Raw genomic sequence first — 19,252 nt, forward strand, 5'->3', positions numbered from 1 at the left:
TTTAAAGTTTTAAAAGTAAAGTGGGGGGGCTAACTTCACACACGTAAATACTAATATATAAGAGAATAGTAGATAGACGCTATTCACAAAGAAAACTGAATATACACTAAAAGATTTCTGATTATTCATTAAAAATTAAAAATAAATAATTAGTCATAAAAATTCTTTAATATACCTATTGAATCAAAATTCGTAGGCGATTCTCAATCTCTAGTAAACATTTAACTCACCATGATACAAAATAATTGTATTTTGTAACTTCTCTCATTATCGAAAAGATAGAATATTGTGTGCTTTTAATTTTAGCTACCAGAATGAAGTCAATAAGACGGTTAATGATAATTAATCGTAGGAGTTTTTCATAAAACTAATAATAAAAATTGAATATAAAATAATAACCTGTTTACTTGTTTGCGAACAAAAATAATATATGGGTATTGGGTACCTATTAGGTACCTATAATGCTGCACTTTAAATGTTACAAATAATACGAGTTCGGAGATCTCTATATCAAGCTAAACATACGTTGAGGTTGAGGCATATATTATTAGAGATTCCTAAGTCATTATAAAAAAAAGAACTCCGCACATAGGTAACAATATAATATATGGACGATGATTGTACAACTACAAAGTGGTCTGAACACACACACTCATATTGTGTATATGATATAGGTACATATTTGCTTAAGTTCAAACAATTTACTGGTATAGATAAAACTTTATAAATTCAAAATTGTAATATTAAATTCTGAGCAGAGCGCCAGAGTGATATTTTTTTATCATTTGATATTGTATATCAATTAATTAAATAAATAATTCAAATTTGAATTCAAATTCAACACATAAATTACAGTGGCCTACTCCTCAACGACAATTAAAGAAGTACACTCGATACCTATCTATAGTTTATCGAGCAGAGTGGTTTATTTTATTATTTTACCCATTTTTATAGTTGACGTTTCATAAAATAATATTGTTAAGCAGTCAGTATACGATTCAATAAAGTAGAATAAACTTATGTTTAAAGTATTAATATTTTGGTAAAATAAGAAAAATCAGTTTTACAAACATAACTCATTACGATAATGAATAAACATTATGCAATAATTACTGCGACCATTCAATAAATATCGATTTTATTAATTATTCCAACTTTTAAACATTCAAATATACTACCTATATCAAATACCTATATATAAGGTAGTAATAAATTATAATACGTATATTTGCAAAACTGCTCAATTTATGTCATGACTTCGAGTCATTAAAAGTAAATTTATATCGCATTAAAAAGTAGACACACTTATATACGATATAGTATTTTATAATTAAATTGTAAAAATAAATATGTTTTTTTATCTCCGAGAACTGTCTTGACGTTTGAAATATTTTCTCACGTCTATACATCCGCGTATATTATAATATTATACAATATGACGGCGTATTTATATTGTCGATACAAATTCCATAAACGCGATGCAGGGCCGTATAGTAGGAGCTGGGGTGGTGGTGGCCAAATAACGAAACGATTATAATATATTACATTATACTATGTATTATGTATATGTATTTGAAAACTTTTAAGTCGGATACACGTTATTGTCTACTGCAGTTCGAACCTACCGCCGCCTAATAATAATATAAAATATTACAATCTAAATAGGACGTATCCGCCGATTATAATATTATTATTATAACATCTCCGATGTTTCTCACATGATATTGTACGCCAACACATCTGTATATACGCTCACACAACGATAAAATACACACCGACACAGACACACAGAGGTTATTATAAACACGACACGGTGGCGGCGGCGGCACCGGCGGTCTCTTTGGTGGTCAGACGAATCACATTCATTACGCAGGCGGTACTAGTGGTGATTATCGTTGTTGGGTTTCCGCCGCCACTGCGGTAGGAGATCTTCCTAATTGAATGTACTATATTATATTATTATTATTTATTATTATTATTATATATATATATATATATTATTATAGGTACGCAACAGCAACGGAGTAGGCAGAGTGGTGGCGGCAGCGGACACGTCATAAAGTCACAACATCTTGACACGATATAATATATACGAGGAGCCGAGGAGGACGCGTATGGCGTATATATTCTAAAAATTAATGAAAAACATAATATATTATAACCGGCGTATCTAATATAATAGGTATATATAGTTAGCCTACAAGCCTTTGTCGTCGCTCACAACCTGAACGGGTCTGACATCACACGGTTTTGTTTTGTTTTTTTTTTTTTATCGAAAACTCGCCTCACTTACCGCACCCCATACTGACACGCTACTCTTTCACGCCACTGCGGGCTATAAAATATGTGTTTTTAAATCGCCAAATTATGCGTGTTTAAATCTTTAATAGAGGTATCAAATTATTATTATTTCATAATCCGCAACACGTAGTAAGTACGAACAATTAACGCGGATGTCCTCTGTGGCTCTGTATACCGAGAAATCGATGATTTCTGATGTATACGAATAGCGATTTTTTTCAAAAATTATGTTATTGGATATACCAACATATTATTATAATCAACTGGTTTTTAATATAATATTATAATCCTATACATAATAATAACATTCTCATATCGTGTGTAAGCGTTTTAAAAGACTTACGATATTGACGAAATCTTGAAAAGTTATAGCAGACGTGTTTGATTGGCGAGCCCGTTCAAGGAGGATATCACGTTTCTCCTGAGATATAGATTTCACGAAATCCGACGAATTTAATAACATCAAGAAATCGTTCCACGGAATTTCCCCAAAACCTTCAGGGTCATACTATAACAATAAAATGCGAAAAAGAAAAATATTAACTTCACTGTAATTACGGATCTTGTCCATGATACTTCACCCACGCCGCACTTACTTTATCAAATATACGTCTCCATTTCTGTTGAAAGAAATAATAACAAATTAATTAAACACACATAGTTATATCTATTAACAGATTTAGTTATAAATACAAACATCGTTTAATATGAAGTCTTTGAACTGACAATTTTTTTCCGATTGTGTACTGGACGATTCGATCCCAGAACCGGGTGAGTCGAATGACGCTAAAGGTGCTAAGGGACTGTGATGATATAGATCCGACGATGGATTGATCACAGAAACCATGAGTTCAAAATATCTTCGGCCCACTCTCATCGCAGATATTTATCTACCTATATAAAAAAAATAATTGAAAATAATAAGATAGGTATTATCTATGATAATATGAAATCAGTTACATAACTTAAATAATTTTAAGAAAATGGTATGTAAGATTACCTACTTAGGCGCATAAGCGCAAATTGCGTTTGGGATTTGGGGAGGGGGGCTAAAGCCTTACTTTGATAATATTGAATAAGCTTAAAACAAAATGTAGGAAATGTTTGGGGGGCTATGGACATTTTTGGGGGGCTTAGCCCCTAAAGCCCCCCTATTTTCACCTATACTTAGGCGATACATTGAAAAAGTAAATAATTTATCAGATATAAAATATTATTAACAGAGTGATTTGCCCATTCATGCTCAATTCCATATTTTTCTTAAATAATTAACTAGGTTAGTTAAAATCTGATTTTTGAGATTTTTAAGTACATATGCTGATTTTCAATTACTCGGATTTCTTATACAATTTAATAAGTTTCCTATGATAATGCATGTGGTGATAATTTAATTGTATAGAGGGTTGATATTTATAAATTGAAATGCGAAAGACTGGCTTCTACTTTCTAAGTTATCAAACTTTAAGTGTTATCAATAACATATGTCACATTCTTAAAATATGACATAATGTCATAATATTTTTAGTTGAAATTATTGAAATTTCAATACATTTTAAGGAAGTATTCCTAATATCACATTATATTACCTGTACGGCAGTGGTGTATTTAAGAATTTTGATAGGGGGGGGGGGGGGATGAAATATTTAATAATAGGTACACTCAATATATACGAATATAATATACATTTTTAAAATCCCCTAACTTGTTGAGATTAGTGTGGATCAAGATGAAATAAGAATTAACACAAATTGTATAGTACCTAATAGCATTTATTATAAATTCATACTAACGAAAATCCCGTGTTTAATACGATAAACAAAAAAAAAAGCTTTATAATACAAAATCCCATTTTCTATTTTTTTGGATGCTCAGTTCATCGATAACCTTATCTCGCATGATTATTGTATTGATCGGTGACATGCAAATAAAGCCAACACATTAAGGGTCCGTATTACAATAGTTAAACTAATGTTAAACCGCGGAATTCGACTGGTAAAATCAGTTGGTTAAGCGTAACCAAAGCAGGGACTGGAACCTGGATGATTTTTACGGTTCCGGTTCCTATTCGGTTTCTAGTAAAGCTAAAATTTCGGTTTCGGTTCCTATTCGGTTCTTAAAAAATAAAAAAATTGTTACCTGATTTGGTTTTTTACTTATGTAAAAAAAATGTGTCAAGGAAAAGTATCGGTTCCGGTAAGGTTCTGTTTTTCAAATTAATTTAAATAAGGGTTCCGATGAGGTTCCGGTATTAAAATTAATTTAAATAACGGTTTCGATGAGGTTCCAGTCCCTGAACCGAGGTTTAAACTATGATTGTAAAACCCTGAAACCCTAAGGCTCTAAGTGGCTAAGTCGGTTATAATAAACAAAGTATATAATAATTACTATTTAATTTATAGTTATTATATTCAATATTATTAGATAGGAAAATTGATAAAATATTTACTTTTGTCATACTATTTATTAAGTATTACTTAATACTTAATAAAAACTTGAAAAACATCGTTCAGTTGTATAGCAGTTGATACAGGCAAAGTACAAAATATTGTCAAGAGTTCATGAATATTTGGATAAAACTCTTTATCACAAACATCTAAAGCATGTAACGCAGAGGTGAATACAATGTTTTCAGTCACTAAAAATAAACCCATGCCCTATGGTAAATCTACAGTCTTCATGGTATTTATTTTTTTATTTACGGACCATTCATCGGGTTTATTATAAACACTCATTCATGAAAAATAATTCGCAGAAAATTCAAAACTACAGTATACCATACCATCATAGAGGTATATGTTTTTCAGATATACCTACTTAAAACTTAAAAGTAGTATCATATTGAGAAATACAGAAAATAAGTAAACTTAACTTAACAAAAAAAATAAAGTCAAGGGGGGATCTATCCCCCATATCCCCCCCGTAAATACGCCACTGCTGTACGGTAATATTTAACAAAGCATAAAAAGTGTTGATATTAATTTTCTTTTCGTGAATAAACTTTAATCATAATATTTCAACAACAATATAAGTAAAGCAAAAATATGTCAACAGAAATATAAGTCATATATCAATAATTTTCCCGATGACGTGTCATTTTAGATTCTGAACGGAGCGAAATTTTAAAAAATTTTTTTTTTGTGTCTGTCATCACCGTTTGAAACAGTAAAACTGCTTTAATTTTCTTCAACTGCAGTATCTTGTACGATGGGAAAATGAATTCAATTGGTGCATCCAGGAGGTCAAAAATCCCAGTAATTTTCAAAAGCGCCGAGAAAAACAAAAAAAAATTAAGGAAAATTATGAATTTTTATGCAAAATCGGTTTTAGTTTTTGGTGTAACACTAAAACAAATTCCGTAAATATATTAATTTTTTTAGATTTTTTTTCAATGAATGTCAATAAAATTGTAATTGATGGGTAAAAAAGCTTGAAAATGTAATACAAACCTCCTAATATATTGTTACAATAGCGGGTGAAAAATATTAAAAATACACAGTCACAATTTTTTTTTTATAAGCATTTTAAGTTCAAATTTTGACAACATTTATCAAATTTAAAATTTAATAGATATTTTGTATTGAAATGTTTATTAAATGGTCAACTTTTATAGCTAAGGATTGAAAATGTAAAACAAGGTTCCACGTAAATAGGTTATTTATAAATTACTTTATTCACAATAATATCATCAAATATACTTAGTAATATCATAGGCTGACTTACATTATACAATGATATTATATCATTGAATTAAAATTTAACACAATCCTTTACAGTGATCTACTTGTATCCTACTGTACAACAGAGCGACACCCACTTGCCCACCTTTTTATGTATTGAGGTCCAGTGTGTTTATATATAAACGTGTAAATTGCCCACCCACTACAAAAGGTTGAATAATCCATGTGTAAACTCAAGAAATTCAACATATTTCTAATACTAAATCACAAAAAAACAAACCATTTTCCTTATTAGGTATAAATGTATAATAATAGGACATTTTCACCCCAAACTGACTAAATCAATCGATAGATATTTAAAAATTATTTAAAACAAACTATTATCTATAAGCTTATTGAAAATTAACTATAGTTAAATATAATATGTAAAGTTTAAGATATATCATATTTGTAAACCCATGTGGTAACTAAAGCAAGAAATAAAATATAAAATATTTTTTTAAACAAAATATAAATTTTAAAATACAATTGAATAACAAAACGCCATCTGTAAGATGATTACTCAACTATTATAGTATGTGTTGAGTTAGTTGCCTATAGAATGAATTTTCAGGCACTGCTTAATGTATAATATAATAGTATAACAAATAACATTATAAGCTATTGTTAATTTAGCTATTTAAACACTTTTATTTTCAAGTATTTTTTGATTTTCATTATAATTTACATAATATTTGTTGACTATTAGAATTTATTTGATTATTAGAATCTGAGCTGAGCGATGTATTGATTTTACAATGATGTGTGTTTTTATTTTTCTGTGTGTCATCGCCTTTTGGAGCAGTAAAATTGAATAATACTTAGTACAATGGTGGGTACTAGTATAACAATACTTTTGGGAATAAAAAAAAAAAATGGGAATTTTTACATTGATATAGTTTTAGACTAAATTGATTTTGTCTTTTTGTTGTAACTAAAATATGAATAATTGTAGGGACTTGAAATGTTCACCAAATATTGATGTTCATATTTACTAGTTATGAAAAATATTTAAGCTATTTTGTATATTCACTATTATAAGTGTTTTCAATTGTCGAATTTTTATTTTTTTCGATATACAGGTAGGTATATATGAATTTTTTACAGTGTGTAAAAAAGGTTGACAATTTAATATATGGTTTCTCGTAAGTTTTTTGACAGAAACCTAATAAGAATCTTCAAAATACATATGCTCAATTGATTGTATATATATAAACTAATGCATATATTGACGAAATTGACTATTCTGATATACGATTTTAGTTATTTTGTAGTAAATTCAAAAAATATTATTCTTAAGATCTTGAAACTTTTTTTACTGCGTATTTTATTATTTATTATAGGTAGTTGATGACAATTTCAAAATATTTGTATTTATTTTAAATAATTTTAAGTATTTCATAAACTTATCATAGTATGACACTGTTCTACACCTTTACGGTACGTCGGTATTTCAGTTAATAACAGCTACTAGCTAGAAATGTTATTTGAAATGAATGATTTTTTTTTAATTGAACTTAAGCCCAGTGACTATGGCCATGAGCTGTTGTAGGGATTATGAACTGTGGTTGGTAAGGTTTGTACGGTAAGGTGTTGTTACGTTTGTAACGGTAGGCAAGCAACACGTATACGTGTAGCAAGGTTTTAACGGGCATGGACCAATTGCGCCAAAACAAAATTTGTATTTTAGGGTCAATATACCAATTGCGCCTCTTATATTTTACGGTAAATATACCAATTGCGCTTGTATTCAAAATGCCGCCTGGCGGCTATCTTCGGATTTAGAAATACCTATTGTTTTTTGATCTAATTTCATCAACATCAACATAAACACACTAAAATGCTTGAAAATTAAAAACATGTTTATTGATCAATTGATTACTGGTTAGAGTGACTGGTTATAATACATTTTATAACGATATCGGGAATTTTATGAAACGTTGTTATTATTACGGACATTTGATCACGGAAATATGCATTTGAGTGATAGACGAAAACAAGTTATCATTATCATACATTTTATATAATTGACGATCAAAAAGTAACTTGTTAAATGTGAAGAAAAAAAATGTTTATTTACTTATATTATATTATGTATTAATACTTACATAAAAAATGTATAACTAACTTATAACTTTTCCTTAGGTATTGTAAAATGTTTTGAGCGCAATTTGTCTATTGACCCTAAAATGTATAAAGCGCAATTGGTCTATCGACCCTACAATTTTTAGAGCGCAATTGGTATATGAAAAGGTATTTTTGAGCGCAATGGGTAAACTCCCGTTTTAACTACTACGAACCCAGGTGGTCACCCATCCGGGAACTAGTAGCTGTAGATATTATTTACTCTCAGTCATATTGATTGGGAACAGCCAACGCGCTGCGCCAAGCCACTCAACAAGAAATTAATTTATAATGATTCATTTATAATATAATTCGTTTTAGGCAGAAATTTGTACAATCAAACACATTATTAAAAAAATAAATAAATTATTGATAGTAATTTAAATATAATATAATAAATAATAATAATAAGAATCCTTAGAAATATAATTTGATGAGTGACGACATATCGTCTCCGCACGCAGCTGAGAATCATTTTTCATCGTATATTTGTATAGTTGTACCTATACGGCTATACAGTATACAACATACCTAAAAATACATAATATATTATCCCATATAAAACACGAGGTCAATACTACATACTCAAGTACTCAACTAATAACTTCTCCTTAAAATAGCCTAAGAAAACAGGATGTCAAAAAATGTTCGGGTTCATTGGAACTCAGATACAAAAGTTTATTGCATAATGATGTGACCAATATGTCACTGCCAATGTTCAAAAAATAAATTACCCAATAGCTTCTTCATAAATACGATGCAACAAAGTCTATAATATAATATCATGTTTAAACTTTAAATACCTACAATGTAATTTCCATTTTTTATTTAACATACTGTTTTTTAACTTTTGTTTTTAAATTTGTATGTGTGTATTAATAATAATAACATGTTGTAAACAAGATGACTCCTGGGCCTCTAATCTCCACTAGTTCCATGGAATTATTCCATAGAATTATCAATTATAAACTTATAAATTACTAGTATAAAAGTCTGTCTAAATACAGATGAATGATGATGTCACTACCAATACAATTTCAAATAAATAATTGTAATCAAGTGTAACAATGACTTAGTTTAAAAAAACCATGACACTCTACTCGATATTTTTCCTCTACAAGGAAAATCTATGAATCATAAATATGTTTTTGTTAGTAAGTATCCATGACAACGAAATCCTTAAAATCGGTCAGAAACAAAAAAATCTAGTGTCAAAAAACATATTTATGTTAAGAATAATATAATATAATACAATTATTTTTTTCTGGTTTTGTAAAAGTGATATTTGTATAATGTGTCAACCAGCATTTACAAGAAAATTTTATTTTTATTATTTAAATATAATTTTCCTACTTATAATAAGCCTTAATAAGTTTAAAAAAATATTGAATTGTCAGGTATGCGGAATATATCTTGCATAAAACTACCCATATAGTTAATATACAACTGTTATATACAACTAACACGGCGTAATAATTGCATGAAATAACATCGTTTCATATTTATGAATAAAAATATTTCACCAACTACCGATTAGAATACCTAAAATACAAGCTAAAAAGTTTTAAAAAGACAATTAAAAAATATGTAGACATGTAGTATCATTCAGAGGTAAAGTAAATTCTACGTCTTACGATAATTAAGTTTAAAAATTAACTTTTGAAATTATTTTAATCAAAGAAGTTTGAATAAGATATATAATTTAACTTTACTTACCGTCTACAAGAACTGATTACTAGCTATTACTATGATCTGATTACCTACTACTTACCTATTTATAATATAAATAGGCCATATTATATTTTAATTGTTTGAACTGTGTAATTTTGACCACCACCAAGCAAAGTTAAATTATTTATGTTACTCCTTAAAACTTCTTTAATTAAAATAATTTGTTTTTAAATAAATGTTCATAAGATATTGAATGACTATAATTTTAGTGCCCGATTACTGGGCCACGATGGACTTTGACGAGAAATTAGACAATTAGGTCACTTGGCGTCTTGAGTACATTTGAGTCTGCCAAAGTAGTACTTTCCGGGTTTCTTCCCACGTGAAACGATTTGAAACTACAACCATTGATAAAACAAAACACAATAAAATCGTAAGTGTCTTATCCTGATACTAAGTCTCGGAATAGTATACTAAAAATTGAATGCTTATATTATAATTATACCTAGTAAATATTATATTAAAGGAATTAAAATAAGTACTCTTACATTCATAAACACAGAGAAGTAGTATTGCAAGCAGAAATTTCCAGGGGGGTGGATGATCCATATTATATGATATATTTTTCAAATTTTTGTCTTGTACTTGTATATTGTTAGTAAGATATCAGTACCGAATAAAATGTTTTATTTAATATGAGAACTATAATTTTCATAGTTGATAATATATTATATACATTATACCCACCCAAGGAAAGCGTGATTTTCAGTAGCTGATATAGATTATCACAGATAAAGAGGAATCTAATAAGCATATTTATCTTACAAACAAAAGTGTGTTATTTAGTTAGGTATAGGTAACAAACCTATACTTGGTAGTTGGTAACATACAAATTATTACAATTTTATCAAAACAAGGGGAGCCATTGTTTTACAAAACATTTTTATTTAAGGTGGGTAATATTTATAAAAGATCTCAACAATCCTTTCTGAAATGTTTGTTATAAAGTCTTTGATGATTTTACGATAATGTATTTTAAAATTTCTTTTAATAGAATTTATAGTTATGAATACTAAATATTTTACATTTGAAGGTCTCTTATAAGTTATTTTCATTAGCAATAACTCATAATTATTGTATTTTTTAACATTTTAAAATGTAGCTTATTCATCTTATATTTTCATGAGTAACTTACAATTTAGAAAAAAATGTTCTATAAACATTGGTCGCTGAAAAAATTACATATCGTATTCAACTGTTTTCCGCTCAAAATTATTTTTCAAAATGTATAACCCAAAAATCACAATTATGTACCAAGCGGAAACTATAACCTGAAGAGAATCTCAGATCACTCCTTTATTATTTCATAATCCTTGACATGCCTTTGAAGACTGTATCGTTATGTGCAAAAGTAATTAGTATTATTGGGTAATACCAGTTTAGTCAGGTAAAGTATATTTACTATTTATTGACTACTTTATAAATATACCGTGGTATAAAATATATCAACTATAAAATATAATTTCATTATACTATATTTTTTCATATAACCACTTTTTAATTTTTATGGAATACACTTTAAGTGTAATAGTAATTATATATAATAACTATAGTTGTCAATAATGTTAATTTAATAATATTAAGTACATACAGGAACGTCAAGATTCGAGAATATAACATATTAATTAAATACCTATACCAACTTATTAATCAAATATAATATTATTATATATATTTTATTATATATATTTTTAACAATTAACTCATTTTATAAATTATATCACATTGCGTTAGTGTTATGCCGTTACGTGTTGCAAAACGGGTAAAACGAATCTATAGTATAGATTCTATACCTAAATGTTCTATAATATGTATTACTTTATACAGGTATTCTTATTGTATTCGCAACACAAGTAATTCATTATTTTAATGACATTGACATTTTACAAACTATAGACATAGTATCCATGTAATGATAAAAATATAAGTGTTCTTTAGTGGTCTATATCAAACGAACTAGGTCATGTTACCACCCACGTTTTATACCATTCAAAAATAAAGCATCACGTCGTACATACAACTTAATATTTTCCAATTTAACTTTCGGCCAGAATGTTTATATAGGTACGTACGATTGCCAATTTAGCTAACCCAAAAGAACGAAAATCGCGTATTTTGATGAGTTATTTATCATTTTGGGGAATACTTTATGGTCGGACTTTAGGAAATTATTATTTATTTTATTACTACTGCATGTGCCGAGTTTATAAAAATAGAACAATTGGCAGAAAAAAAAAAACTCATTAAAACTCCCCTTTCCGGCTTGCTGACTTGACGTTTTTCAGCGATACAATTCCTATCCTCCTATAATAATTAAACTGTGCTACCATTATGCTCGTCACAGGAAATAAGCAGCTCCACCTTTGTGCTCGTACAGGTCACGGCACCGGCTGCGGCCTGCATCCAGTGTCCAGTGTCCAAGCAACCAATAATAATATAAATAAAAATAAAATCCATTGTCAGCTAAATAATTCAAGTTGATTGTATTATCCAAAGATAAAGACCCATAGTAAATAATTGTATAATATATATAAAATAATGTGTTCTACACCCATTCATTTTAAATAGGTACCTACACCAAAAATATTAATCATTCATCAACAGCCATTATTCGTAGATACATATAAAAATATGTTATAATATTATATAATATCTTGTGACTTGTATAGTTTTATTTGCGACTGTCGACTGACCAGTGACCACGACGTATTCTTAACACGCATTGCAATACCTATTTTAAATGTTTTAAAAGTGTTATAATAACTTTAAAATTTGTATTTATATTCTGTAGTATTTTTGTGTTATACTTTAGATCTGTAAACATAAACGTTGTTATACTGTATAATATATTATGCATATATGAAGGTAAACAATTATAAACACTCACAGTACATCGTTCTTAAAAGAAAAAGTGTACATATATATTTTATATTAGCTCGGTTTCTGTCGGTTTCAGTTTTGAAGGGTAGGTACTAGCAGGGTTAAAAAGCACATGCATCCATAGAGTGTACGCATAAAGCATCCCGCCGCACAAGGGTGGCTGGAGATGAGTCATTCTCAAACGTACTTCACCCTCGTTGAGGAATGGTACGCATACTATATAAGCACTGCCTCACTGGAGATTTTTTTCTCTTTTAAAATTACTCCCTTGGATTTGAAAACAAAACTTTTCACGTGTATATGTTGTAAAATCATGTTTTTCTCGTATCACAGCTGCTTATAGTATACGTATTATTAGATAACTCGAAAAAGTAAGATACTATATAATATATAATTTAAGCTTTACTATAAGTAAGACAATATTTTTTTAATAATACTGTCCAGTATCCGATAATATTTAATTAATATGATTAAATAGTCTGTACTCTATAAGCTATCTACATAATCCGATCATCAATCTGAAACAGCTATAATAATCAAATATTTTTCATTAATTATGTAATTTTTTTAAATTTTCTAATTGAACACTGTGATCTATTATGTACAAATTAGTAATGGAATGTAACTACAAACGCGAATGTCCTCAGAATTAAAAACAACTTAATGACAGCAAACGTCAAGTGTTAGATTGCGATTTGTCAGCTGCTTGAAACTATATGATAAACTCGGTCATTGCCAAATATATTTACATAAACCTAAAAAAAATGCAACTATAAATAGTAGCTCTGATAATTTTGTGATGTATTATATGTGGTTTTTTTTATTTAAAATCTATATTTTATTATTTAATCATCATCGATGAGTTAAATTTGAATTTAAAACAAATAACTGCACACGAAAAATAATTCTGAGCGTAGACGATAATATGTCAGCTCTATTTCTAAGGATATTTTATAATTTATTTAGCAATACGGTAGATTAGACTTGTTTACCCAAAAACATCGCATATATTTTTATATATACCTATCAATATTATTATAATATTATATCATTAAATCATACCTATTGATATTACGCTTAACTTAAAATATACGATATTACATGCATACATAATTTGTGTGAATAGGTTCGTGGTAAAAATAGCTTAAAGTTAGTCCAAATATTTTGAAAATTGTATTGTATATAGGTAGATATAGAAAATAATAATGATGCATAGGAACAAATAAAAATTGTGACATTGTATTTTGGATATTTTTTAATTGCTGTAAGAATAACTTATGAGGAAAGTTGATTACATTTTTGATTTTTATGAACACAACAATTTTATAATATATAAAAAAAAAAATAAGAAAATTTGATGATTTAAATGCCTATAAATAGCAAAAAATAGGCTAAAATATTTTGAAAAAGTTATCATGTTTAGAAAATGCAGATACAATTAATATTTGTTTTATTCATTCATAAATTGCAACAAAAAAACAAAAACGATTTTGTAAAAAACTGATTTTGCTTAAGTAATCATACCCGTTTTACTTTATTTAGCGTAATTTTATATTAATTTGGTTATTCATATTGTTTTGTTAATTGTTTGTCAAACTGATTTTGGTGTTATTTTAGATTCGGAGCGAAGCAATGAATGTATTGGTTTTACAATGATTTTTTTTTTTTACTATTCATTTTTTTTTATGTATGTGTACACGATAAGTAGTCGAAATAACGCTTCGATTTTAAGCTTCAGTATTTTGTTCGATGGGAATGTGAATCTAGTTAGTGCACTGGGGAGGTCATGATTTAAAATTCCCTTTAGTTTTCAAAAGCGCTGGGAAAACAAAAAGAAAACTTAAGGAAAAACTTTACGCAAAATCGGTTTTGACAAAATTGATTTTGGTTTTTGGTATAACTCTAAGATTAACGTAGATACATGAAATTTCCACTGGTTGTTTATATTAGTATTTTCTATACACGATAAAATTTTCAAAATATTTTGACTTGTTTTGAACCATTTACGGAAATTTTCAGTTACAATTTTTTTTAGTTTTTTTTTTTTTTTGGTGATTGCGTTAATCATCGCATATTTAGATTAATATTTAGGCTCTGAGTTAGCGGAGGCCGGAGGGATACATTTATTGATTTTACAATGATGTTTATTTTTTTTTGTGTGTGTGTCTGTGTAAACGATAAATAGTCGAAATAATGCTCCGATTTTAAATTTCAGTATCTTGTTCGATGGGAAAATGAATAATGTTGGGGCATTGGAGAGGTCAACATTTAAAATTCCCAGTAACTTTCTAAAGCACCGAGAAAAACAAAAAAAAAAATTAAAGAAAACCTGGAATTTTTACGCAAAATGGGTTTTGGTTTTTGGCGTAACTCTAAAACAAATGACCGTAAATATATGAAAAATATGATTTGTTTTGAACTGTTCACGGACATTCTCTGTTTCAAATTGTTTTTGTTTTATTTCCATGAATGTCAATAAATGTTATTTATTATTTGAACAATCTTGAAAATTGAATACAAAGCTCCTAATATACTGTTACAACGATAGTTGAAAAATATTAAAAATCCATTGTCAACATTTTTTTTTTTTTATTAGCATTTAAAGAATTTGGAGGAAATTACATATTAAATAATCAAGAATAACGATTTTAGTTATTTTGTTGTAATTTTATAATATTTATTCAACTTCCGGCTACCGTATTAATAATAAGTAATAACAATATATAAATAAAATATAAAGTATGCACACTGACAAACCGTCACCGCTTACAATCGTTTTTCGAATACAATGATATTAATGATATTATATCATTGAATTCAAATTTAATACCGTCCATTATACAGTAACCCACTTGTAATCTACTGTGCAGCAGAGTGACATCCACTTACCCACCTTTTTTTAATTAAATATTAAGGTTGTTGATGAAAATATGAATCACGAACATTCCTTCAACTGTCAAAAAAATATAACATTACGTCATAACCTATATATTATGTAACATGATTATACGTGAGGCATTACATGATAACCGTAACATAAAATATATTTGTTTATTAAAATATTAATAAAACGTTACATCAGATTTGTGCATACTTAATTAATTTGTTCGTATAACCTTAGAATTATTTGAACATTTTTATAAATTTAATATTGTGTTTAAATGTAGGTACCTAAAGAATAATAGTACCTACCGAAGTTACTATAAACTTTTATATCATGCAATATTTGTAACTTATTTAAAAGTACTCGCCATAATAGAAGGTAATCGAGTAAAAGTATTTTAATACTTTTTATGGTTATTCTTATTTCTTTGTGACACTTGCTGTAATATATATATTACATTATATACTGTTATGTTAAAATGTTATGGTTAAGATAGGGAAATAAGGAATCCAATTTACTCCGAGCATTAGCTAATATTTACATACTTTAAAAAAAACAACGATTTATCTGTTTCGTAACTTATTTACATTAGTTTGAGTACGCATTGAATACAATTCCTATTATAGGTACGTGTATATGCCACTGAGACGTGGCAAAGCACCAATTAATACGAATTAACATTTAAAATTTAAAAACTTTCAAAAATATAATTATATATGTAAGAAAAAAAATCGATATAGGAACTGAAAAGAATGGGGTTCGGTATATTAATATTATATAGTTTCCTAAAAAAAAAATAAAGTAAAAAGACACATTAGACAAGGATATCGTATTATACCATTATGGCATTATAGTCACATTACCTACTATAATATCTACCTAAATAATAGGATATGTTTTTTATCATACCCTAGACAGTAGATAGTAAGCTTGAATGGCGATCGACTTTGTGAGGGTTGATGCTCTAGCCTTTAAGGAATCCAAACTCATCCCTAACACATTCGCAATAACAAATTGTACACAATAGGGGAAACCGAACAATACCTAATATATATATATTATAAATATATATGTATCCTAATATATTATATGACTATGACTATAAAACAACGTCGACTATTACAACTATTATAGTCATTCATTACTATAGGAAACAGCTGCTGCCTGCTGCAAATTGATTGATGATGAGAACATTTTGGATTATAGTACAAATTTAAAAAAAAAAAACGCTCAACGACAAAAGATGTGTGTACAAATAAAATGTATTTTTTGTAATATAGGACATAGGTACCTATGTATAATCAAGTGTATTTTAATTTGTTCCTGCATTACGTATAATAATAAAATTATACGATCAATAATAATACTTGTAAATGGTAAGTACAATTACACGGTATAAGGAAATTAAAACAATTCAAATGAAACTGCAATATAATTATATAGATTCATTATAAATTACAGAACTTGACACCTTTCCATTTTTAAACTTTTTCAATTCAAGAAACGTAATTACAATTTTATTTTGATTCTTGTATAGTCGACATTGGTTTTAATCATTTAAGTATAAAACGCAGTAAAAATAAAATATCTATGTATACTATGACAGAATTTAATATATTTTTAAATTGATTCAATGAATCAACAGCTATTATTTTTTATCAGTATCAGTATTTATCTTATTTCTTATATAAACATTTTATCGAGAGTCTTAAAGTCCAGCCACCCCGCAGTTTTTAGGTATAATCCCTTTGACCTTTGAAAGTAATACGTGCTGTTGCCTGTTTCGTTCCGCAGCGTGCCTTATTATTACAGATCTGTTCGGTACCTTCCCCAAGTTCGCATTTTGAGACAGTGTTTGGGGAATTCGTATACGGTATAGGCCATATAGGGTGAGTGCGGTGCCCAGTCAATTGCTTGACCTAATTTCATATTTATAAGGAATTAAATATTTTGAATCTTATTAATTATTATCCGTAAAAATAAAATAAGTTGTTTTTAAAGTCTTTTGAATTTTGTACAAGCTTGTACTGCTTATTTGTCTTTTTGATTAGACTCGACTGCGAACCAACATACAGATGAATTTACGAATTCACGCGCGATCATTCAGAACTTGCCGCGGCACGTAATGTACTACTTTTGGGTAATTGCATCCTGTCCGATAAACAAGAGAGGGTGACCGCGTTTTACACTTCACATTCACGCTTACAAATAGTTGTATGCGTGATGTGTAAAAAAATCATTGACTATTCAGAGAGTGACTTTATTGTTATCCCCCTTTCATACCCCTTCCATTTCACTTTCAATCTATCGCTCGGTCACACGGTGTTAAGGACATGGCACATTGGTATCGCTCTATTAAGCCAACAACAATTTTATATTAGACAATATTATTACTGTTAACTTCTTAAACTGTCAGTTGGATTTAATCTCTCACGGGAGTTAATGGAAGAAATTTCATAAAAACTGTTTGTACAATAGGTATAATATTACTATATAACTAGGTAGGTATCAACATTGTAATTTATAAGTGTTACGTCGTGGTATCGATTTAACTACTCTGCAGTTAATTAAGGGTTAACTCTAATTGATACAAACAATACCGTTTTATATGTATTGTGTTCAAGGGCAACAAGCGTTTTTTTTTAATTTTTAAGCGTTTCGTTTAAAATTCAGAAATTCAGAAATCAAAATAAACAAAATCTACTTTTTTCGTGGCACTTTATAATTTATATTTATTAATTATTTACACTATTCACGCAGCATAGCATTATAGATTCAATTATAAATATTCATTCGAAGGGCATAATCTATTTGCAAAAGAATAATCGTTTATTAGCATACATATAAAATGTTTTATAACCAAAGGGTGGCTTGTTGCCATATCATACAAGCCTTGGCATAAAATACGAATTTAACAAATGTACCAAAATGGTAAAAACATAATAAAACGACTCATATTTGCTTAATTTAAGTTTTAGTCGATATTTTCATGATGACAAAGTTGATTTATTATTATGAACATATTTTAAATACTTGCATAACAATATATAGTATTGTATAATAATATTGTTTTAATCTCTATATATGTATATTATATATTGTACATAATATATTACATGTTTATTAAATATTAATAAGTGATTTTAAAATTTAAATTATTGCTCATTATTCATTGCAAATTATCAAATCGACGTTTACGAGAAATTTGTACGCATGATGTTAAAGTTAATTATTAAGAAAACCACAAGCTACTCAAACGAATAAAAAAAAATCGTAGACTTTCAAAAGTACCTACCTAAATTTTTTTTAATACAATTTAAATTAGTAAATCATTTGAAGAAAATGAACCAAATGTAAATAAACTTTTCAATTGTACCTATATATATAAAAAAACAAGTTACAAAAATATAATAGGTATAGAAATATTTTAAACTTCATAAGAGCTATAATACGCTCAATCAAACTTTCTTGCGTGGGCTGCGCAGATTATGATGGCTGCTACAACACGACAATCATAAAGTGAATGTAATTATTTAAACAGACGATACTACCAGAAATGAAAAATTATATACACTTGCCTAATAAAAACTTATTATTTAGTAAATTGTGTGTCACG

At 28.1% G+C, this 19,252-nt stretch overlaps 1 protein-coding gene across 1 annotated transcript in view; it reads right to left on the reverse strand.

Annotated features, from left to right (window-relative positions):
* The window catches only part of LOC100159570 (rhomboid-related protein 2), a gene marked incomplete in the record, with an annotated part of 135,208 nt that overhangs the window by 113,848 nt on the left and 2,108 nt on the right, over positions 1-19,252 (reverse strand). The window contains 3 exon segments of the mRNA XM_029490741.1: positions 2,645-2,809; positions 2,898-2,921; positions 2,999-3,195. Of these exon segments, the coding sequence (XP_029346601.1) occupies positions 2,645-2,809; positions 2,898-2,921; positions 2,999-3,178 (369 nt within the window).

Source organism: Acyrthosiphon pisum, chromosome A2, assembly GCF_005508785.2.
Source record: "Acyrthosiphon pisum isolate AL4f chromosome A2, pea_aphid_22Mar2018_4r6ur, whole genome shotgun sequence".
Taxonomy (NCBI): domain Eukaryota; kingdom Metazoa; phylum Arthropoda; class Insecta; order Hemiptera; family Aphididae; genus Acyrthosiphon; species Acyrthosiphon pisum.